This window comes from Ascaphus truei, chromosome 3 (genome assembly GCF_040206685.1).
Source record: "Ascaphus truei isolate aAscTru1 chromosome 3, aAscTru1.hap1, whole genome shotgun sequence".
In the NCBI taxonomy this organism is placed as follows: Eukaryota; Metazoa; Chordata; class Amphibia; order Anura; family Ascaphidae; genus Ascaphus; species Ascaphus truei.
Window position 1 is genome coordinate 24,081,507 of NC_134485.1, and position 24,282 is coordinate 24,105,788.

Below are 24,282 nucleotides of genomic sequence, written 5' to 3' on the forward strand. Positions count from 1 at the left end.
GGTATACATTATATACAAGACCTTGCATGCACAGTTAAAGATAATATATTATAGGCGTATGTAACAGTTACAGACCAGATTAAAATGTGAGACAGGTTTAGTTTTGATAGAAATTAGACTGGTGGTGGCTGTGAGAGTCTCCGGTAGATTGTTCCAGTTTTGGGGTTCACAGTAACAGAAGGAGGAGCGGCCGGATACTTTGCTGAACCTTGGGACCATGAACAGTCTTTTGGAGTCAGACCTCAGGTGGTATGTGCTGCATGTGGTAGGGGTGAGGAGCTTGTTCAGATAGCCGGGTTTCCTTGCCCAGAAAGTATTTGAAGGCGAGACAGGAAAGATTAACTTTGCGCCTAGACTCAAGTGATGACCACTCTAGTTCTTTGTGCATTTCGCAGTGATGTGTGTTGTAATTGCATTGGAGGACAAAGCGGCATAGTGAGTTGTAGAAGGTATCAAGTTTGCCAAGGTGAGTTTGGGGTGCCGTACCATATACAATGTCTCCATAGTTTATAATTGGCATCAGCATCTGCTGTGCGATGCGCTTTCTGACCAGCAGACTTAAGGAGGATTTGTTCCTAAATAGTACACCTAGTTTGGCATAGGTTTTTTTTTTTTTTTAAACATGGATTTTTATTGTAAAATTGGGGTACAGAAGGGAAAAAGGGTAGGGGAGATTGTACGCATTACAGTACATAGGCAATCGTTTATTCATATAGGTAGCTCACCTTACTGAACATTCATATTTGTAGTGTTGTACAAAAATCGCATACGTCAGTCACTCATGGGATGGGGGAAGGATAGGGGGGCAACCATAGGGGATAGAACACAACTAACGTGGGGAGGGGGGGGAGAGGGGAAAGTATCACAGTATTCCCAGAATTACACCTCCGGATCTCGTCCTATTCCTATCTCCTAAATCTTCTCTCGGTTTAGGACCTTCCGAAGCATCAGAACAGTTTTTACAGCATTGCTAGTTCTGGGTGAAGCCCCATGCCACCCTCCTGTGACAACCATGGCCCCCTCACCCGAGCAAATTTATGGGATGTCTCTCTTAGATATGCCGTGATACGCTCCATTTTCAGGATATAAAGAAGAAAAACAATACAGACCGGCGCCTTAAAGTCCAAATGGGAGATATAAAAGTTCAATGGATGATTTGGAATATCCAATGGATGTTAATCTGGTCCAGTGGACAGCAGGTTCCTCAGCAGCAGAATGATTATGACATGCAGGGGAGACAAGAGAATATGATCATAGTGTAATACTGTAAGATTGATACAAAAAACACATAGACATAGACAAACATACACAGACAACACTAAACAGAACGCTGACTATTATTAAAGATTATTTAATGAACATAATGCAGGTAACTGGTGACGAGCAGGTCTAGGATCCGGTGTGTAAAAACTGGAATCCTACTTACAGCAGGTCCCTAGAACAAGCGCAGGTAAGAATGGTGTAGATGTCCTTCGGGTAGTGCTGGTGGACACGCGCCACGTGTAGATGCCTGTGGGAGCTTCCCTCATCCACTGCCGATGATGGCGATGCTTCCCTCCACCACACGTGACTCTCCTTCGCTGGCGTCCGGAAGTGCGTCACAGCGGGCGGGACAACACACCGGGTACTTCTGCCGATATCAACACTTGTATACTGCGGCTCCAGGGGCTGCTGAAAAGGTCTGCTCCTCTATCAGTGATGCTGCTATATGATTCTCAATGGCCCAACGCGTTTCGTGCGCATGCGCACTTCTTCAGGGGTACTCCCCAAGTATTACACTATGATCATATTCTCTTGTCTCCCCTGCATGTCATAATCATTCTGCTGCTGAGGAATCTGCTGTCCACTGGACCAGATAAACATCCATTGGATATTCCTAATCATTCATTGAACTTTTATATCTCCCATTTGGACTTTAAGGCGCCGGTCTGTATTGTTTTTCTTTTTGTCTATCACTAACTGTGTTCGGGTTAGTTATTCCTGGCAGCCTTGCCTATTGTAATTTTTATCACGTTGTTATTTGAATTGTATTTGTACACATATATTTTTAGCGCTAATCACACCATCCTTTTTTCTAGTTACCATTTTCAGGATATGCCATATCCTGCGTTTGATGGATATTAATCCTGGGCTAGTCTGTTTATTCCAACACGCTGCTATGGAACCTCTAGCGGCCAGCAAGATATGCAGCATTAATTTGTATCTGTGCCTGGGAACGTTGGGTGGAGGTCTGCCTAATAGGGCCAGCTATGTGTCAGGGACCATCCGTGTGTCTCCTAGGGAATTGATGAGGTCAAATATTTGCCGCCACAGGGGGTCAGAAATGGACAGACCACCAAACATGCAAGAGGGATCCTCTCTGCCCACAGCCTCGGAAACAAAGGGGGGACACACTATTATTGATAGCATGTAGTCTTGTTGGTGTAAGGTACCAGCGACACAGCATCTTATACGCATTTTCTTTTATGGTCGTACATATGGAGCTGTAAGTTGCTGCCTCACATATATATGACCATTCCTCGACCTCCAGGACTTCCCCCATCTCTTCTTCCCATCGCTGCATATAGACAGTCTTTATAGATTGGCATAGGTTTTGGATATAAGGGTATCAATGTGCAACCCAAATGTTAAATGGGCGTGAAGCCATGGAGACATAGTATATGGCTCAGCACCCCAAACCCACCTTAGCAACACCCTCTGCAATTCAATATGCCGTTTTGTTCTCCAATGCAACTACAACACACACCACTGTGAAATGCTCAAAGAACTAGATTGGTCATCACTCGAGTTTGGGCGCAAAGTTCACCTTTCCTGTCTTGCCTTCAAATACTTTCTGGGCAAGCTCCAAAAGACTGTTCATGGTCCCAAGGCTCAACAAAGAATCCGGCCGTTCCTCCTTCCCTTACCGTGCACCCCCAAACTGGAACAACCTACCGGAGACTAACATCCACCACCAGTTTAAGTTCTTTCAAACCTAAGGCTGTCTCACATTTTTATGTGGTCTGTAACTGTTACATTCACCTATTATAAAATATTTTCTTTTACTGTGCATGCAATGTCTTGTATATAATGCATACCCTGTTCATTTATATAACTGTATTTGTAACCATATATTATTTGTCTTAACTCTGTGCCCAGGACATACTTGAAAACGAGAGGTAACTCTCAATGTATTACTTCCTGGTAAAACATTTTATAAATTAAATAAATAAACCACATGGCCAAATATTTGAAGCTAGTAACAAGGGCTAGGATAGTATTAGAGTTGGTTCTGATTTTGAGCTCATTTATAGGAAGTTTGGAAATTTAGCCTGGGTCCTAAATACCATTGTTACAGTCTTGTCAGCGTTTAAAAACAGTTTGTTTGGTGAAATCCAATTTTCAAGTAAATAGCAAAATCTATGTACAGAATATGCTGCAATCCTAAATCCCTTGGTCTGCAGATAACAGATGTTACGTGACTACAAGGCCTGATAACAAAGGCGTCCCAAGAGGATGAATAACACAAGCCATGTAAAATAACTAAATCACCCAGGTTCCACAAATATTATTATTCTAATCTCCCGTTTTAAAGATTCATGAAACTTCTGTGTGATTCATGTTACATTTCCTAGTAAGTAATTCCTTGATTGTAATCTAGTCCAAACCTTTAAAAAAAAAAAAAGTCACCACATCCATTTTATGCCATTCCAAGGATAACGAGAAGGAGCGGCTCAGTGAGTAAAGACTGAGAGCAGGGGAGCCCGGTTCAATTCCCGGTGTCGGATCCTTGTGACCTTGGGCAAGTCACTTTATCTCCCTGTGCCTCAGGCACCAAAAACATAGATTGTTAGTTCCAAGGGGCAGGGACCTGTGCTTGCAAAATCTCTCTGTAAAGCGCTACGTACAACTAGCAGCGCTATACAAGCACAAAGATTATTATTATTATTATTATTATTAGTCCCAACCTTTAAAAAAAAGTCACCACACTCATTTTATGCCATTCTTATAACGAGCACACAGTTAGGTCTTCATTTTTACGTTCTGGGGACCACATAAAATCTTGTTTTTTTGGTGGGGGCTTACATAAAATCTTGGTGTTTTTTTTTGGGGGGGGGAGGGTTACATAAAATCTTGGTGGTTTTTTTTGGGGGGGGGGAGGGTTACATAAAATCTTGTTGATCTAGTTGCCTTTGTTGGCAATAAAATCTTCCATGTGAACGACGAGTTCTGCAACAGACGGAGTATGCATTTTACGTTCAAAGTCTGTTACTTTGTAGATCTATCTAGTTCCTCCAGGAGAGGCGTGTGAATGATCGGTAGGGAAAATGTGATGTGTGATCAGAGATTCTGGCTGCATTTAATATTTGCTGAATTATATATTCCATTTCATCTCTGTTAGCACCTTCCATGAGCATTACATTCAGGAGCTGAAAATGAATGTGTAAACCACACCATATTTTATCTAGGGAAGGGGGGTGGGAAATGACGCACGCTTCTACTTAATGTCCCCACCAACCCCTATGCAATCTGCACAATCTTTCATCACCGGTGTGAAACGCTTACACCGCCGTCTCTTAATGATACTGTATACTACATTCAAAATAGTTTCGCTAGATTACCATGTCATTGTAAATATTTCGTGCAAGTTTCTACGTCCAAAAGTAAGGCCGCGCTTATAGTGAGCGTGACGGGTGATGTCACCCGTCGCCGTCGCCACCCGCAAAAGTTGTAATTTAATTTTCGGCGACGTTGCTGGCGACTTGGCCATTGATTGGTTCAGAGGCTGTCACGTGGCGACAGCCTCTGAAAAATCAAATTTTATCGGCTTCCAAATTTTTGGTTGCTGCCGTCGCATCGCGCTTACTATAAGCCTAAGGCTGCGCTTACAGTGCCGGCGACATGACGTCACGGCAAAACAAATGTATTGCCGCTGTCGCGTGCGCTTATAGTAAACGCAGAGCGACGGAAGCGACGTGGCGGGGCGAAATTTGGAAGCCGGTCACATTTGATTTTTCAGAGGCTGTCGCCACATGTGACAGCCTCTGAACCAATCAATGGCCAGGTCGCTTGCGACGTCGCTGCAAAGCGAAATACAACTTTCGCGGGTGACGTCATCCGTCGCCGGCGCGCACGGTCTAAGGCTACGTCGGGCTACGGTCGCTGGAAAAATCAAATTGAGATGACTTCCAGCGATCGAATTGAGATGACTTCCAGCGATCGCGACCAAGCCGGCTCCGTTGCGTCTCGCTTACTATAAGCGCACGCAACGGCGGCAATGCATTTGTTTCGACGTCGCGTTTGCTGTCGCCGGCACTATAAGCGCAGCCTTAGTAACACTACCTCGTGCGCATCAAGTAGCTCTTTCTTGTGCTGTGCACCCACTCACAATGATGCATGCTGACAGCTAACTTGTTTATACAGGGACACGTATTGAATATTAAGCCAAAGACTGGATGTGTCCACTTGTCTAGTTTATTACCTGCACACTGATTTTGAAATGGTTTTATTCCTTTATTTTTGAAGGGCCCTATATGGCTGCTTAATCTGCATACCCAGTGGGGTTTTTTTTAAGCTGTTCAGCCGTTTTTTTCCAGCCGGATAAAGCAATGAAAACTTTAAAACTTTTTAATGCTGGACTCACCATTGTGGTCATGGTAATATCATATCGCAGCAGCTCGCCACGTGTGTATTACCTATACCACGGCCCTGCTTAAAATCAACAAGTCAAAAAGAAAACATTGAGGGGAAAGTACCTTTAATGTTCCTGTTCTTGGGTACTGTTCTGTTCAAGGGGCCGTGACCCTCTTTATCTGATCTGTTATCTTTAGCTGGGATTTAATGTCTTTTCGGAAACTATGGCTGAAATGGTGGCGTATTATGTTGCCAGTTCGGGCTTGGCTTGTAGGGAAGGTTCCGATACGTTTCTTTTGTCCGGTTTCTTACAGTTTATAGATATTTTCTCACGCAGCTCAGATGCAGGATAATACTGTACACTGATATAGAAAGATATATATATATTTGTTTTACCTTTGTCCTCTTAGGTACACTGCTGCTAAAGCCTCAGCAGGTCGAGATCCCTGCACAGCTTCAGTTTCTCGCATCTCCTGATAGAAGTTATAAAAATGTACAAGAACTTTATTGTAGACTAGGAACAGTGCTGTAATGCCCCTAGAGTTATCTCGGATAGCAGGAATAAATCTGTCTGACTCCATTTGTCTCAGTTTGTGCATTAGTTACTTCCCCAATGTTCTTTCCCCTCCTTACCGAGTTTCCTCTTGGCCTAAAGGAGCATCTACTCAGCTCATTAATATGGTTCAGTGACTGCTGCCAAGTGTTTAGAAGCTTCAAAGAAGTCCCTGAAAGGCTTCTTGTTATATCCATACGCAGGCTGGTCCACAAACTGTATCGCCTTATCTAGATGTTAGATTAACTCTTTAATGGCCGCTTGTCTTTGATGCACTGCGTTGAAAGGCAACAGTTTTCTTTCAGCTCTGAAGGTTTTCATTGATAAATTATATGGTATAGACCAGGGGTAGCCAACTTCAGTCCTCAAGAGCTACGAGCAGGTCAGGTTTTCAAGATATCCCTGTTGCAGCACTGGTGGCTGAACCAGTGGCTCAGTCTTCGACTGCTCCACCTGTGCTGAAGCAGGGATATCCTGGAGTTGGCTACCCATGGTATACACCAGGGGTGCGCAAAGTTTTTTTTTTTGTTTTTTTTGCGCCCTCCTGTGTGCCATCCCCAGCGCTCATGCCCCCCGTCTCCAGGGACCTGGCGTCATGTGATGTCACGTTACCGGTACCCGCGGCGGTCATTTGATGCCGTGTTGTTATGGCGTACGTTGCAGAGCCGATGGAAGTCGGTGGGCTGCGGGTTGCCGTCGGTAATTAAGTGGAGAAGCACGGGGCCTTCCGGAAGAAGCACGGGCCCTGGCATAGTGCCTGCACCCCCCCTCCCCCGAAAAAATCCTGCACTCCCCAGTTTGCGCACCCCTGGTATTGACGCAAAATGTAATACACAATCTGCTACAAAATGACAATCTAACCCCCAGAGTATAATACGTTGTGAGCGTTTGATGAAGTTAAAATCTATCTGCTTGGAATTCCTATGTTGTGTGTGTTTCCTGATTTATGTTTCTACAGGAAATAACGTTTGGCTTAATAAGAAAATGATAATCGTGTTAATTAGTGACATTGGGACATATTTAATCAAAGGGTATCTGATTATCCAACTGGAATCCACAAGATATTGCGGCCCATATTTATTCTACCGTGCAATGCCATGTAACCTTGCATCTCCAGAAAGCACCTAACAGCCCATTCGCATAAATAAACCGGATGATGTGTTCTAGCATCACGTTGAAAATACAGTAGTACTTTTGTAGTGGTTTTGGAAGTGTATAGGCCCATATTTACGAAGCTATTCTGAACGTGCCGTTATGCTATAAATAATGCCTTCGTCCTCCGAAACATTGCAAAGATACACCCTTTCCTCTGTCGCTGTACTGCTTAAACTCTAACACAGGCCCTCATTCTCTCCCATCTTGACTATTGTAACCTTCTGCTGTCCGGCCTTCCTGCCTGTCGCCTGTCTCCCCTACAATTTATCCTAAACACTGCTGCTAGAATCACTTTACTCTCTCCTAAATCTGTCTCAGCATCTCTCCTGCTGAAATCCCTCTCCTGGCTTCCTATTAAATCCTGTGTAATCCCCTTTCCCTATGCCTAAGGGAAACCGTGGGCGATTATGCGTGCTGCTGTTACCTGTGAGGCTCACAGGAGGCCAAAGCCTCCGCTTCTGGGGAGCCTGGGGTACTATATCTTGCGGTGTAGCGCCTCCACCTATGAGGATCCCAGCGTGAGTGGGATGACTCCTCATAGGAGCCAATACCAAGCAATTACCACAACACACAGCAGTAGTAGTAGTAACAATATTCTTTACTAGCAGGTTCCTGCTCATAAGCACAATAACACTGAACATACAATAGCAATACTAATAACAATAGTGTAACCCCCAAAGTACTGAGGGCACCTTGAATCCCGGTGTCCGCCGAACAATTCCCACCCGTGTATGACGGTAGCACTACCCTCCCTGAAGTGTGGTGGTGCACGGTGGGTACCTTCCTGGCTATCACCAGGGAATTAGAGGGATTCTCCGGTAGCAGAGTTGCATCAGTGGTCCCACGATGCGAGGTCTGCAAAACGTCCCTCACGCCTTACTGCTGGTTGCCGCGTGCGGTCTCGTCCGAAGGTCGTCGGTCTCTACTGGGAACCTTCCCTACAATACTGTTCTCAGTAGGGATCGGGGCCTAACTGGGACCTAAGGGCAAAGTCTGGCCTTGTCAAGGGGCTTGAGCAGGCCTTCCCCAGTCCGCGGAGGAAATTCCTGCTCCTATGCCACTCACAACAAGTATGAGGGACCCCGCTACACCTGTATTACACTCAAAATTCTCCTCCTCTCTTTTAATAACAATAATTGTTCTTGTATAGCGCTGCTAGTTTTACGTAGCGCTTTACAGAGACATTTTGCGGACACAGTCCCTGCCCGTAGAGCTTACAATCTATGTTATTTTTTGGCGCCTAAGGCTCAGGGAGATAAAGTGACTTGCCCAAGGTCACAAGGACAATTGACGTGCATTACCATGACGACGTGTCACATCACATGACCCGCGGACAATGGGAATTGAACCAGGTTCCCCTGCTCCAAACTCGGTGCCAGTCAGTGTCTTTACTCACTGAGCCGCTCCTTCTCCCTGGCTTTAAAGCTTTACACTCTTCTGCCCCTCCTTACATCTCAGCCCTAATTTCTCACTATACACCATCCCGACTCTTGCGTTCTGCGCAAGGATGTCTTCTTTTTACCCCTTTTTTTTATCTAAAGCCCTCTCCCGTCTAAAACCTTTCAGTCACTGCCCCACACCTCTGGAATGCCCTTCCCCTCAATATCTGACTAGCACCTTCTCTATCAACCTTTTAAGGAACATCTTAACACACACCTATTTAACGAAGCAGATGTGTAGCTCCACTGGCTGATACTATCTCTGATGCACTGACCTTGGCCCCTTGCAGACGCCCTCACTAGAACACCCTCCTACTGTCTCTGTACGTTCTCCCTGCTGACCAATTAGATTGTAAGCTCTTCGGGGCAGGGACTCCTTTTCCTAATGTTACTTTTATGTCTGAAGCACTTATTCCCATTGTGTTATATTATTATGACACGTATTACCACAGTGAAGCGCAGTATAAATAAAGATCTACATGGGTAAATAAGACCAGGTCAATGGACTTGTAGGTGAAAAACTGTAGTAACTTTGTGCTTAAGGCAAACACTTCTTGCTAACTCATCAGTTTGGTCCTAAAGGGCTTACAATATACTTTTTAATTGCTAAATTGCAGAGAGGAAATACAGGCATAACTTGCTAATGGTTAATCATTGTCTAAGACTCATAGGGAGTTGTATTATGTGCAGCGCCCCCTCTGCGCTCACACTACTTCATATTTCTTCCCATATGAAACTATTTCCTACCCTACTTTTCCTTGCTCACGTGGGAGGTTATTCATTAAGTTGACCTAGTGCCGAATTGAATTCCGGACGGATGTTAAACTCTGTGTTCGCCATAAAGAGTACAGGAAGTACCTTTCTTAGAGGAATGTCAAATTGAACAAGTTCATTTTGAGCATGTGCATATAAGCTTACAAAGCCCAATTTGTTTTCCTTCCAGCCGACCACCTTCTGGTGCCTGAATTCCAGAAATCTCTTCCTTTAAATTAGGAAACGAATTGCCTCAAATGAGTGTATTACTTAATGATTGCAGGCCAACTCGGGGAAATGGGAAAACAGTATACTTTCCAAACACATTTACTCTAGGAAATTCAATCGGTAAAGCAGAAGTGCCTACCCAACCACTTTGAAATGTATATTTCTCTTGTGCGTCTGAACGGTAACGGAATGAAGGAGGTTTTCTTGTTGGCTTTGCCTGATGCAGTCGAACATTTAGACCATGTCTCTGATAACTCAGATTACAAATGGAGCTCAGATTGCTGCTGTTCTGATGCCCATAAACTCTACGACTTTGCCCTGTTTCTTAAAGTAGTTGAGTAATTGGCACTGCTGCTATGAACCCATTTAATGCCATTGACTTTTCTTCCTCCGCAACATCATACATATTAACTGGTGGCTAATAGAGTTGATGACTGTTTTTAGGCCCTTGATATGGGATTTCTCTAATGAACTTTCCTCTACATTATGTAATCCCATTGTTGATGTTATAAAACTCGAATTAGGTCTCAGGGGGGGAAACCATTTCCCAGGAAACCTATTTGTTGCTTTTATTCTTGTTTTGTTGAAACATATAGGGTTATTTGACGATTGTAATACTTTTCATGGGAACCTTGTAAATCAAGTTGTATATTATCTTGTGCATTAGCTTTCAAGACCATAAAGGTCTTTATCGTAAGATGTTTTCCTTCTTCACAATAGACCTGTGTGGTTTCCAAAAGCTCACTTACAGTACAACAATATGCACGAAAAGCTCAGAGTAGTAAAATAACTAAGGAGCAGGAGGGATTAGGTTGTGTAATACATTTTATTGGGCAAACAGATAATAAAATACAGGCCTCCGAATCTGACCGGATTCTTAATCTGTATACCTGATGAAACCTGCAAGGTTACTGTTACCGGCTACCCTCCCTTCTTCCTGTGAACCTCTGAATAATGTTAATGGTAACTCGGTAAAACCAGATATTTATTCCTAGAACGAATAGTCCTAGTAGAATTCAGCACAGGGAAACGTGTCATTGTTAAAAAATTGAATATTTGCACTTGTGTCCCATAGTTTGCACAGTTCTTTATTATTATTATTTTTTTTTTACTATTTTTTTTTTATTGGGTTTACAAGCATTAAACAATAACAATACAACATTACAATACAGAAAAAAAAACAATAAGGAACACAGAAAAACATATACTTTTACACAAATCTTTTTTTGGTATTGCTCATCATACTTATAATTTCAAAATTCAACACATTACCACATGTAACAGGGTATGTCTATTCTGCCTATCTTTCTCCTCCCTGTTACGTATGTTCCTGCTAGCTGCAGGCTGTAAGAGGTTCATTCTGTGGGCTTGTGACCCCCCTATATGCTCCTCTCTGATGGACAGAAGTAAGGTGGTGACTCATGGCCTGTGTAAGCCCATCAGGGATGGGTATAGACCATGAGCCCGCCCCTTCTGGTTCCTAATGAAGGGCAGTGCCATATTTACTTAGTCCTGCTCTGGAGGAGGAAGAGAGCAGTATGGCTATGAGTCTCTCCCATCGCGGGATTAGCCCCCCAGAGGCTGGGGGAACATCTGATCAGAGAGAGGAGAGACCTTGAAATAGCTTGGGTCAAGCATCATCCAGAGTCCGGGAGCCTCTGAGACCTTGCACCCTGTAAGACCATCATGCTCCTGGTACTTCCAGGATAACCACTGGAGCTGGAGGCGCTAACACCGAACTAAGATGACATCAAAAGCCTGCCCTGGTCTCCATTACAACGCAGACAGCTCAGATCTCCTGAACCTCACAGGTTTGCCTCGGCACCACACAGTAGCAACAGCAGTAAATCTCCCACAGGGTGGGGGAAACAGTGCTACACACAAATAATAATTGAATTAAAAATAACAACACAGGTAATAGCATTTTCAAAGCTATCACCACACAGCCTCCTAACAGAATCTGGCATAAGATTCCCCATTCCCTATCCCCCCCATCACCAATATACTTTCATATTTCCTCAAGGGCAAGATTATCTGTGACCCATCGCAATCTGCACGGTTCTTTAAATGTTTTATTTTATTCCTATATAAATAAGTGTGTCCTGGTTTAAACTTCTTTCTTCTAAAATTGATGGTGCCACAAACGCAAACTTTTTACAGTGTAGAACAGGGGTGGCCAAATCCAACCGTCAAGAGCCACCAACAGCCCTCGTATTAGCATGTTGACTGAGTCACTGATTGAGCCGCATGTACTAAAGCAGGGATATCCTTAAAACATGACCTGTTGGTGGCCCTTATGGACTGGAGTTGGCCACCCCTGGGGTACAAGTTAATTTATCCTTGTTGTTGGCATACACTTCAACATTTGGGAGCGTGTTCTCCTTTAGCTTTTGTTTAAAGTGTCATCTAAATAAGTATTTTGGTTCGAGGCTCTATGGGAACCGGGTCTCCGTAACAACATTTTTATATCAATTAAAGAACATTTAAACAAGAAACAAACTGGATCAGCACTCAAAAATAATAATAACGAAGGACGTACGTTTTGCTTTTGGTCTCACCACGTTTCTTCTTTAATGTAGCACAAAAAGCAGCAATGCAGAAAAGCGCAGCACACACAGGGAAAGGAAATGTTAGCAGAGACACACTTATATGTGCTCATTAGGGCAACAGTTCAAGGCCCCTGGCCCCTTCATCAGGCTTAATCCTAATTTCCATCCAAGGAGATTTAAATAGTCCCCGTGGACACACATGTGCCCCATGTCAGCGTCTCTCTGTACTGTGCAGCCATTACAGTGACGTCACACAGCTAATGCTGGAGCTGCCTGCACTTCCTATCAGTGGAACGTGTCCACGAGGCCTATGTAAACCTCCTTGGATGGACATTATGATTAAGCCTGACGAAGGGGCCAGGGGACCTTGAAATGCTGCTCTATTGTATATAACAGTGTGTGTCTGCTAACATTTCCTCTCCCTGTGTGTGCTGATTTTTTTCTATATTGGTGAGACCAAAAGCGAAACGTACGTCCTTCATTATTATTGTTATGTTTGAGTGCTGACCCAGTTTGTTTTATGTATAGTTGCATGCACCTTGCGGTGTGGATGCAGGATTATAGCACCTCCAGCTGAGTTGTGTTAGACCGGGTGGGAGCTACAGTAGTTCATTCCATTTTTTTGAAGTGAAACTTCTTTAGCGACGTTCATGTGTTTACTTGAGATGGAAGTCAGTGGTGACGGAAGTGACGTCACTGCTGGCAGATGAGGCCGTCAGTGATGCCAGTAGAAGTCACCAGAGACGAGGAAGGTAGCGACACACACACACACACCTCCGCATCCCTTGAATACCCCCCCAGTGAGCCGCCGAACAACCCTCCCTCACACTGACGCTGCGCGACCACTACCTCCTCCCACTTCGGCTGGGACCTCCGCCGGGGAGAGGGGGGGCGGGGGCATCCGAATCATCACACACACGCGTCTGTCCCCGCTCCGGATGCTGCTGCCCGGGCCGCCTCCACACCCCCCCCGCCCCCTTCCTTTTCCCTCTCACAGTCTCACCACCGGCGTCTCCAAACCACCGCTGGGAGAGCCTGCATGCGATTCTCCCCCCCCTCTCGCAGTCTCACCACCGGCATCTCCAAACCACCGCTGGGAGAGCCTGCATGCGATTCTCCCCCCCCCCCCCCCTCTCGCAGACTCGCCACCGGCGTCTCCAAACCAGTGCTGGGAGAGCCTGCATGCGATTCTCCCCCCCCCCCTCTCGCAGACTCACCAACGGCATCACCAAACCACCGCTGGGAGAGCCTGCATGCGATTCTCCCCCCCCCCCCTCTCGCAGACTCGCCACCGGCGTCTCTAAACCACCGCTGGGAGAGCCTGCATGCGATTCTCCCCCCCCCCTCTCGCAGACTCACCAACGGCATCACCAAACCACCGCTGGGAGAGCCTGCATGCGATTCTCCCCCCCCCCCCTCTCGCAGACTCGCCACCGGCGTCTCCAAACCACCGCTGGGAGAGCCTGCATGCGATTCTCCCCCCCCCCCCTCGCAGACTCACCAACGGCATCACCAAACCACTGCTGGGAGAGCCTGCATGCGATTCTCCCCCCCCCCCCCCCCTCTCGCAATCTCACCACCGGCGTCTCCAAACCACCGCTGGGAGAGCCTGCATGCGATTCTCCCCCCCCTCTCGCAGACTCACCACAATTGTCTCCAGACCACCGCTGGGAGAGCCTGCATGCGATTCTCCCCCCCCCCCCCTCTCGCAGACTCGCCACTGGCGTCTCCAAACCACCGCTGGGAGAGCCTGCATGCGATTCTCCCCCCCCCCCCCCCGCCTCGCAGACTCGCCACCGGCATCTCCAGACCACCGCTGGGAGAGCCTGCATGCGATTCTCCACCCCCCCCCCCTCTCGCAGACTCGCCACCGGCATCTCCAAACCACCGCTGGGAGAGCCTGCATGCGATTCTCCCCCCCCCCCCCCTCTCGCAGACTCGCCACCGGCATCACCAAACCACCGCTGGGAGAGCCTGCATGTGATTCTCCCCCCCCCCCCCCCTCTCGCAGACTCGCCACCGGCATCTCCAGACCACCGCTGGGAGAGCCTGCATGCGATTCTCCCCTCCCTCTCGCAGTCTCACCACCGGCGTCTCCAGACCACCGCTGGGAGAGCCTGCATGCGATTCTCCCCCCCCCCCCTCTCGCAGACTCACCACCGGCGTCTCCAAACCACCGCTGGGAGAGCCTGCATGCGATTCTCCCCCCCCCCCCCCCCTCTCGCAGTCTCGCCACCGGCATCTCCAGACCACCGCTGGGAGAGCCTGCGTGCGATTCTCCCCTCCCTCTCGCAGACTCGCCACCGGCATCTCCAGACCACCGCTGGGAGAGCCTGCATGCGATTCTCCCCCCCCCCCCCCCCTCTCGCAGACTCGCCACCGGCATCTCCAGACCACCGCTGGGAGAGCCTGCATGCGATTCTCCCCCCCCCCCCCCTCTCGCAGACTCGCCACCGGCATCTCCAGACCACCGCTGGGAGAGCCTGCATGCGATTCTCCCCCCCCCCTCTCGCAGTCTCACCACCGGCGTCTCCAAACCACCGCTGGGAGAGCCTGCATGCGATTCTCCCTTCCCTTCTGTGACAAAAGAGTGACAAAAGACGAAGTTTCACATAAAATGCGCGTGCTCGGCGCACACCCACTTTATGAACATTGAAGGAGTACTGTATGGGCATCTACACAATGAGCCTATATTTTTCCTAAGTGTTTAGAATGCCAGAATGTGCCCAACACGGTGAATTGTGTGTGGCTGCTTATTAGGTGATGGACCAAGGGAGAGTGGATTTCTCAAAAACCTGATGGGTGTTTATCTGTTTGCTTTATTGATTATCAAGGCGGGAATATATATATATATATATATATATATATATATATATATATATATATATATATATATATATATATATATATATATATATATTTTTTTGTTTTTGTTTTTTTACATATATCTATACACATACAAACACACACACACTGTTGTGAACCACTTAAGATTTTCACATACTGTATTTTAAACCCAAAATGTTATGAGATTTTAATCTAAGTCCTAGTAATAGATAAAGATAACCTGATCAAACAAATGACACAAAAACATGATACTTTATCAACATTTATTTATCCACAAATGATTAAGGATTCAATATCCATGTGTGACGAAGTATGTGAGCCTTTACATTCAGTGGCGTCCCCTTGAGCAGCAATAACTTCAACTAAGCGTTTCCTGTAACTGCCGGTCAGTCTCTCACATCGGTTTTAAGGAATTTTGACCCATTCCTCCTTACAGAACTGCTTCAACTCAGTGACATTTGAGGACTTCCTTTCATGGACAACTCACGTCAGGTCCTGCCACAACATTTCAATGGGTTTAGGTCTGGACTTTGACTAGGCCATGCTAAAGTGCAGAATTTCTTCTTCTGCAGCCATTCTTTTATAGATCTGCTTGTATGTTTAGGATTATTGTCTTGCTGCATGACACACTTCAGCTTCAGCTCACAGACGGATGGCCGGACATTCTCCTCTAGAATCTTCTAATACAATGCAGAATTCATGGCTGTCAATAATGGCAATCCGCCCAGGTCCTGAGGCAGCAAAACAGTCCCAACCATGCTTGATGGTTAGGATGAGGTTCTTCTGTTCAAATGCAGTTTTGGTTTTCACCAAACATAACGTTTCTCATTGAGGCCAGAAAGTTCTAACTTTGAGTCGTCTGTCAGAGAACATTGTTCTAGAAATCTTCTGGATCATCTATGTGCTCTTTAGCGATCTTCCGAGGGAAGAAATGTTCTTTTTAGAGAGTAGTGGTTTCCTCCTGCTATCCTTCCACTAACACCATTATTGTTCATTCTTTTTCTGATAGTTGAGTCATGACCACTCACATTAGCCAAGGCGAGAGTGGCCTGCAGATCCTTGGATGTTACTCTGGGGTTCTTTGTGACTTCCTGGATGATTTGCCAGTTTGTTTTTGGAGAGGCGACCACTCCTGGGTAGAGGGACCGCTGTCTTGAACTGACTCCATTTGTCTGGCAGTAAATTGGCAAAGCCCCAAATCCCTAGAAATGGGTTTGTAACCCTTTCTAGACTGATGAGCATCAATAACTGCTTTTTTAATGTTTTCAGAGATCTCTTTTGATCGTGGCATGACGCATATCCACACACCTGTATGGTGAAGACCACACTCACAAAGTTTCTGTACTTTATGTAGGGTGAGACCTCCAAAAGTCACACCTGGAGATTATTTAAACATATGATTATAATTATCCCCTTTAATTCAGCTGATAAAACCAGTCACTTACTTTTGCACATACCCTGACTCTTAATTACTCATTGTTTGTCTAATTCATACATCATTTGGTTTCAAAAGACATGGAATTGGTTAATATAAACCCTATGTATATTTAAGAAAAACTATGGAATTTCCGTAATTATAATTGGGGTTCACAAACGTTTTCTCGCCACTGTGTGTGTATGCGTGTATATATATGTATGTATATATATATGTATGTATATATATATATATTTCTGCCATTGTAGTAATATATATCTGGGTTGTTTCTAAAGAGAAGATTGGTGGAGGCAAAATGATATACAGAGGTACTGTAGTAAGAGTTATTGCTCCCGCTGGCAAGTTATGGAGGGACATTCTGCATTATCACTGCCATTGAATTCCTTGGGAACTCTGTGCTGATCTGCCATATTCTGCATTATCATTAGGTAAAATAAAACTTACTACATCTGTCTATACCTGTGATAAAAATGATAATTTAGACAATTCCACTGCTGTGTACCACAGTCCCTCAGTTTAAAGGTGCATTGACACTTTCTCAACAACGTACAATAAGTCAGTCTCCATTTGGTCTTGTCTAATACTGTTTTTTTAGTCCGCTTACTAACCTAGGACCAGCATTAATTTAAGAATGTGTAGCTCCTGTGATTTCTGGCAATATCAAGACGACCCTGGACACACCGTTTCCCGTCCCTCCCAAATGTAAACTTCTTCTACGTTCAGACTCCTTTGCACTGGGCGTTGAGAGTGCCAGCACTTAGATTAGTAAAACAGTCTCAATTACAAGTAACATAGCTAAAGTTGACGAGGAGGCAGGGAATACTGTATATAACTTGTGTAAAAGACCACAGAGTTTGTGTCTTTGAATTCGTGTGAGCATTATTCTGTTGTTCTCCTGATCCTGAAGCCTTCCCATGTCTGGAAGTAGTGCTTGGGTGTGCAGAGCTGAGTGTACATCCCGAAATCATACAACCGTCAGCAGAAAATCACAAAGCCATTAGCCTGCTGAACTTTGTACTATTTGCTTTGTTATGGATTGTGTTGCCGCAGAATTACTTGCCCCCTACTTTGTGTAAAATATATTGTGTATCAATATGTCTTCATGCTCTGCTTTCCCTCCCATTCTTCCCCAATATAACGGGCATGTCTGATTGCATCTTTATCATTGGATATCCTTGTCTAATGGTACGAGTGGTGGAAGGGCTTGCCCGTGTCTCTGTCTTCCTCTCCAGTACGACAATTTATTAATGCAAAGTGAGGCCCATTTTGCTCATTTCACACGTAATTGGTTTTCATTCGTTGCTGCTTCCTGCTCTAACTGACCAGATCTTTTCCCATCACTTCCAGGTTGATGTTTCATGAACCAAAGGAAATGGGGTTAATAGCTATTGCGGCTCGTCAGACTCAAGGCAAAGGTCAGCAGATTTCTTTCAATTAAAAAAAAACAAACATGTTCTTGGAGGCTCCTTACTAATGTGTTTATATAAAGAGATTGTGTATATCTGCTGCTTACCTGTAGACCTCTTATACTTCAGTTTTTGGTTGGGTTTCTGGACGTTCGCCTTGGTTTTCAACTGTTTTGGTAAACCTCATATTGCTCTGTTTGTAGCAATGCTGCCATTTTTAAATTCCATAGATGCTTTCTGGAGCTGGGAATTGCTTGCTGTTAATTTGCTCCCCATTGAACTTAAGATGGCGGCTGCTGTATACCTATACATTGTCATCAGAGATCTCCATGGTAACAGCTGGTGGAAGTAAAGTATACCATTGAAAATACGTTTAAAAAAAAAAAAAAAATCTTTAAAAAAAAAATGAAACGCAAAATGAAGTTTACCACAGCAGGACCTTAGGGTTTAGGTTTTCTGAGGGATTGCTCCTTTAACCCTTCGAGTGCCGAGGACGCAGCCACTACATCACGGGGCCCCCTGGAGTGCCAGACCCCCTGACGGAGAGGCTACGTCATACCCTTTGTGTGCTCGTTTTCCAGGAGAGATCACATTTCGGCGCGATCACATGATCACGATTTGCCGGAGGGGACATGGCCCCTCTGTCAACCAAAGGGTTAACGTGCACAGGGGGGGGGGAGGGGGGGCAAACTGGAATCTTTGCAAAATAACCCACTAAACTAGATTTAATTTTCTTATGGTAGTTTTTTTAGGTTGAAGCAATACTAGTGTTTCTCTCGGCATACTGCTGCGTTTTTAGGGCCCTACTAGCTAGTGGTGAGACAACCCTTCCAATTTATTAAATAAAGTCACAGCCCTTGCTCTGCTTCCTACTGTATGTCAACTGCTTTTGTCCTGTGCTGCGAGGTAGGCCCCCTAACCATTAGCGAGGTTCAGGGGTCCTACTAGTTTGGAGGTTCCCAAGTCATTAAGAAGATGAGCCATGCTGGGGCCTTCCAAGCTAGTTTTGGAACCCCATAAACAAAAGGGATCAATGGATTCCACGAATATGATAATAGTAGAGTAGTAAAGCAAAGGTAACTGTGTGCCATATGTGGTCCGTCAAGAATTCCATTACGAAAGAAGCGGTCAAGAGTCCTCTTTATTAGGTGGTGCTACGACATACAGTAAGAAACTTTTCCACTCTTGAAGATACCTTGCAGCCCATCCAAGGTCATGTAAACTTGTCCCATCGAGCCTTACAGAAATGTGGTCGCTTTAGTATAATAGGTTTGTAACTCAGAATTTATAGCAACATACATTCGGAAGGAGAAGTTATCAAGTAAAGGGGCCAGAATGTGTGAAATAGCTCCACTTAGTAAATATGGCCTGAAATGCCTTCTGGGATCTGTTCAGATGCCCTGCTAGAGAGACCAGCTCAACCAAAGAACCTGTGTGACATCTCCACGCACGCAGCAGTATGAACGATCTGCCGGAGACTTCTCCACGCACGCAGCAGTATGCACGATGTGCTGGAGACATTATGAAGAAAGCATGCACAATTGCAGTCTATCGGGCGAATTATTCTTATGAGGGACCCCCTGCTTCCCGAGGTACAGGCCTCAGTATGGGGTGCTGGTATCTCCTGCAAATTTAAATATCCCAGTCGCGTGACCAGGACATTTAAACTTGCAGGAGATACCTGCACCCCATACTGGGGCCTGTACCTCGGGAAGCAGGGGGTCCCCGGCCTTGAAAGTAATGCGGTTCAGCTCCAGAGACCCCCTGCTTCAATCCTACTGTATGTAATAAAAATAAAAGCAGAGCTTCATTACCTTAGTGGTTAACCGCTAAGGTAATGAAGGGTTTAACTCTCCCGCTATTTTCTATATTGGGTAAGAAATTTGCTGCTTATACGTCACATATTTCTGATTTACTGTTTTTTTTGTTTTGCTGTATTTGCAAAAGTCTTCTTGTGCCTGTATATGCTCTAGGATTTTTACTCTCTTTATTATTATTTATCTATCTATCTAATCTAAATATAATAATACCTTTGGTATTCATCTCGCTGTGATTGGACTCCTTTAGAGTTGGTTTAATCATTGTTAATGGTATTGAGATTACTACTTGAGTACCAGTCACAAATGATTATATTTTCTATAATAACAATATTGTACTCTATATACCGCTAACTCATAGAGACTGATGTGGGGGCTTTATTTTTCTTATGATAATGTCAGATCCATGCATTTCATCCTCCTATGTCAAACCCAGATCAGATATACTTACTATTGTGTGTAACGTTTTGGGGTATTTTTTGCAGGTCGTGGTGGGAACGCCTGGCTCAGCCCTAAAGGTTGTGCCTTAATTACATTACATGTTTCAATCCCTCTGTCGTCCCAGCTGGGCCAGAGGATTGCTTTTGTGCAGCACCTAATGTCTCTGGCTGTGGTGGAGTCGGTGAGATCCATACCTGGATATGAGGTTGGTTTTATAAATCACTTACATCGTCTGTAACCGTTTCTATTCACCCATATCCAATAGCTTTCCATTCTTCCCTGAACATTACCTCCTTCGGAGTTCATCTGTGACCGTGTGTGTGTGTGTGTGTGTGTGTGTGTGTGTGTGTGTGTGTGTGTGTGTGTGTGTGTGTGTGTGTGTGTGTGTATACACACACACACTGATTTACAGTAGGATGGTGACATTTTTGCCCATTCTTCATGGAAAAATTCACCCCGTTCTGATAAGTTTGTTGGGATCGTCAAAAGACTGCAATCTTCAAGCCTCGCCCTAAATGTTCGATTGGATTCAAGTCAGGGCTTCGATTGGGCCACTCCAGAACATTAATTATTTTCTTATGTGTGTGACAATGGGCAGACACCACCACCTATATTAAAAATATGGATCTCTCTAAGAGATACAGAAATGGTGCTGGGTAGACAGGGAATCCTCACCATGTCCCACATAGGAATGACGTGAACCAAACGAGGTCTACCCCGCACAAGATACAAATAAAATAGTGATCCAAAGTAATGTCTTTACTAATGAGGACAAAATAGTCAAAGTACACCAAACCAGAACAACCTAACATAGTATAAAATTACAAAAATGGGAAAAAGAAAAAGGACATAAATAGAAAAAAACAGAAAAGCATAAAAATAGAAAATGGAAAAAAACAGTCAGAAAAATAAGGGGGGCAACATCGATGTTTCAGGGTGCTAACCCTTTCTTCTGGCCCATTCCTGCATATTTAAGTAAAAAGACACTTACAGAGGATTTTCAGCAAACACTTTCAGTCTTATTAAGAATGCAGGAAGCAGAACTCCGATGGTCTCCGCGTGCCTGGCTTCTATGCTATTTTTTCATTTTTCTATTTATTTTTATTTTTTTAACTTTTTTGGGTGTTTTTTTTTTACTCCTATTTTTGTCCCTTTATTTATTATTTTTTGTATTTTGGTACTATGTTAGATTGTTTTGGTTTGGTGTACTTTGATTATTTTTTCCTCATTAGTAAAGATATTACTTTGGACCACTTTTTGTATCTTGTTTGAGTGCGGGGTGGACCTTTTTGGTTCAATTAATTATTTTCTTGTTCCACCACTCCAGTGTGGCTGTGGCTTTGTGCTTCGGGTCATTGTCCATCTGAAATATGAATTTCCTCCCCAGTTTTAGGTCTTGACTGACTGAGACAGGGTTTCCTCAAAGATTCGCCTGTACATCACACCATCCATTCTCCCCTCTATCCCGACAAGCTTCCCAGTCCCTGCTGAAGAGAAGCATCCCCATAACATGATGTTGCCATCACCATGCTTATCAGTTGGAATGATGTTGACTGGGTGATGTGTAGTGATGGGCTTGAGCCAGACAACACTTGGAAATTAGACCAAAAAGTTAAATTTTTGTCTCGTCTGACCACAAAACCTTTTTCCACATGTCTGCAGTATCACCTGTATGCTTTTTCGCAAATTCCAAACGTGATTTAAGATGAGTCTTTTTGAGTAATGGCTTCTTTCTTGCCCCTCCCCTCCCGCCCACCCGTTGGCTGTCAAGATTCTTTCCTGCAGTACTTCCCATAGACCTGTAGGGGTGCACAGAGGTGTCAAGTTCATTGTAATATATTGCCATTAAAGTTTGTTTAAGTTATTTCACCATCCAGCAGGGAGACCGAGTGCCCACAACTGGGGTTTCTTTCATTATTTAGTTTGAGTTGAGTTCAGACCCAGGGCCGGTGGGAATGGGATTTTCCCATGAGGCCGGTGGCCATCTTGGTTTAGGGTATATAAACCCCACCCAGCCTGCTTTTAGTTGCTTATCAACTTTTTGTTTTACAGAGCAGCAGTCTAGTTTTTCTCTGTTTCCTAGCACTACGTCTTTCCCTGTTCTCGCTCATCCGGCTTCTAGTTCTGCAGATCTACACGTACCTTCTTATTGTTTGTCTTGTATTCCTTTTGCACTTATTGTCCCCTGCTTTTTGTTTGTCCCCTGCTACCATCAGTGTCCCCTGCTACCATCAGTGTTCATCAACGATCTTCCTACAGCTTGTAAGGGAGCTTGAATACACATGTATGCGAATGACACAATCTTGTATGCACACAGCCATAGCCTCTCCTTGGACACGTACTTCAGTCTGACTTTTTGAGACTTGAAAACTCGATTTCCTAAAACAAACTGTTTTTAAACACTGACAAGACTGTAACAATGTTATTTGGGACCAAGGCTAAATTTGTAAAGCTTCCAATAAATGAGATCCAGTCAGAACCAACGCTAATTCCATCCTAGCCCCTGTTACTAGATTTAAATACTTGGGCACATGGTTTGACTCCCATTTAACATTTGGGTTGCACATTGATACCCTGACAGTCAAAACCTATGCCAAACTTGGTGTACTTTATAGGAGCAAATCCTCCCTAAGTCTGCTAGTCAGAAAGCGTATCGCACAGCAGATGCTAATGCCAATTATAGACTATGGGACATAGTATATGACACGGCTCCCCAAACCCACCTTAGCAAACTTGATACCCTCTACAATTCAATTTGCTGTTTTGTCCTCCAATGCAACTACAACATACATCACTGCGAAACACTCAAAGAACTAGATTATCCATCACTTGAGTCTAGGCGCAAAGTTCATCTTTCCTGTCTTGCCTTCAAATACTTTCTGGGAAAGCTACCCGTCTATCTGCTCCTCATCCCTATCACATGCAGCACTTATCTGAGATCTGACTCCAAAAGACTGGTCATAGTATCCTTTTCTGCTCCTCCTTTTCTTACCGTGCACCTCACAACTGGAACAGTCTACCAGAAACTCTCACAGCCGCCACCAGTCTATGTTCTTTTAAAACTAAAGCGGTCTCACATTTTAATCTGGTCTGTAACTGTACTGTTACATACGGCTATAATATGTATTATCTCTTACTGTTCATGCTATATCTTGTATATAATGTATAACCCTGCTCACTTAATGTAACCATGTATTTGTCATCAGAACTCTGTGCCCAGGACATACTTGAAAACGAGAGGTAACTCTCAATGTATTACTTCCTGGTAAAACATTTTATAAATAAATAAACCATTGTTTTGCATGTAGCACTGCTGTCCTTGCAGATACTTTAGTTTGTCTTGTATTCCCTTTGCACCAGTCATTGCCCTCTGCCTTTTGTTTGTTCCCGTAGCTACCATAGCTTTTTGGTGTAGCTTTGCACATTTTGCAGACTCCGTTTATTCCCCCCACCCATTACTCAAACCCAGGTTTATTCCGCGGGGGCTTCCAGGCCCTCAAGTGGCCAGTGGAGTACCACTGTATTCCGCATTACGTTACCCATGCTATCCCTTGAGCGTCGCTAGAACGGTATTTTGGGGATCCCCAGAAATATCAGATATTTTTTTACCCAATATCAACTTCATTTTTTAGGCAGGCCTATGTCTTGTCCTGACCTTCAATCAAAGGTAGCGTTTATTATGTCCTATTTGGGAAGGGATGTGGTCACATGGGCTCTCCTGTTAGTGAATTTAGACAGCCCTCTGCTATATAATCTAGATACTGTAAATTTAAAGCAGAACTTCAGCGAAATTTTTATATACAAGCTATTTTACAATAAGCCAATTACCAACTTTTGGAGCTTCGGCAGAGCAACAAAGACATTTTGGCATATCTTACCCAGTTCAATCATCTAGTCATAGAATCCACTTGGCCTGAAGATATTATCGATTTAAAGATATTATGAGATTAAAGATATTTTAGCCCAGGTTGTTCCGAATCCCGCTACCTACTCAGGGTTAGTGGACTTAGTTCTTCAATTGGAATGCCGTTTAACTGAACAGGAGA

The 24,282-nt window shown here is 44.5% G+C and overlaps 1 protein-coding gene across 3 annotated transcripts in view; it reads left to right on the forward strand.

The window, feature by feature from the left end:
• The window catches only part of HLCS (holocarboxylase synthetase), a 209,010-nt gene that overhangs the window by 175,407 nt on the left and 9,321 nt on the right, over window positions 1-24,282 (forward strand). For all 3 annotated transcript variants that reach the window (XM_075593777.1, XM_075593778.1, XM_075593779.1), the window contains 2 exons: window positions 17,920-17,987; window positions 20,281-20,441. In XM_075593777.1, the coding sequence (XP_075449892.1) occupies window positions 17,920-17,987; window positions 20,281-20,441 (229 nt within the window). The remainder of the gene's footprint in view (window positions 1-17,919; window positions 17,988-20,280; window positions 20,442-24,282) is intronic.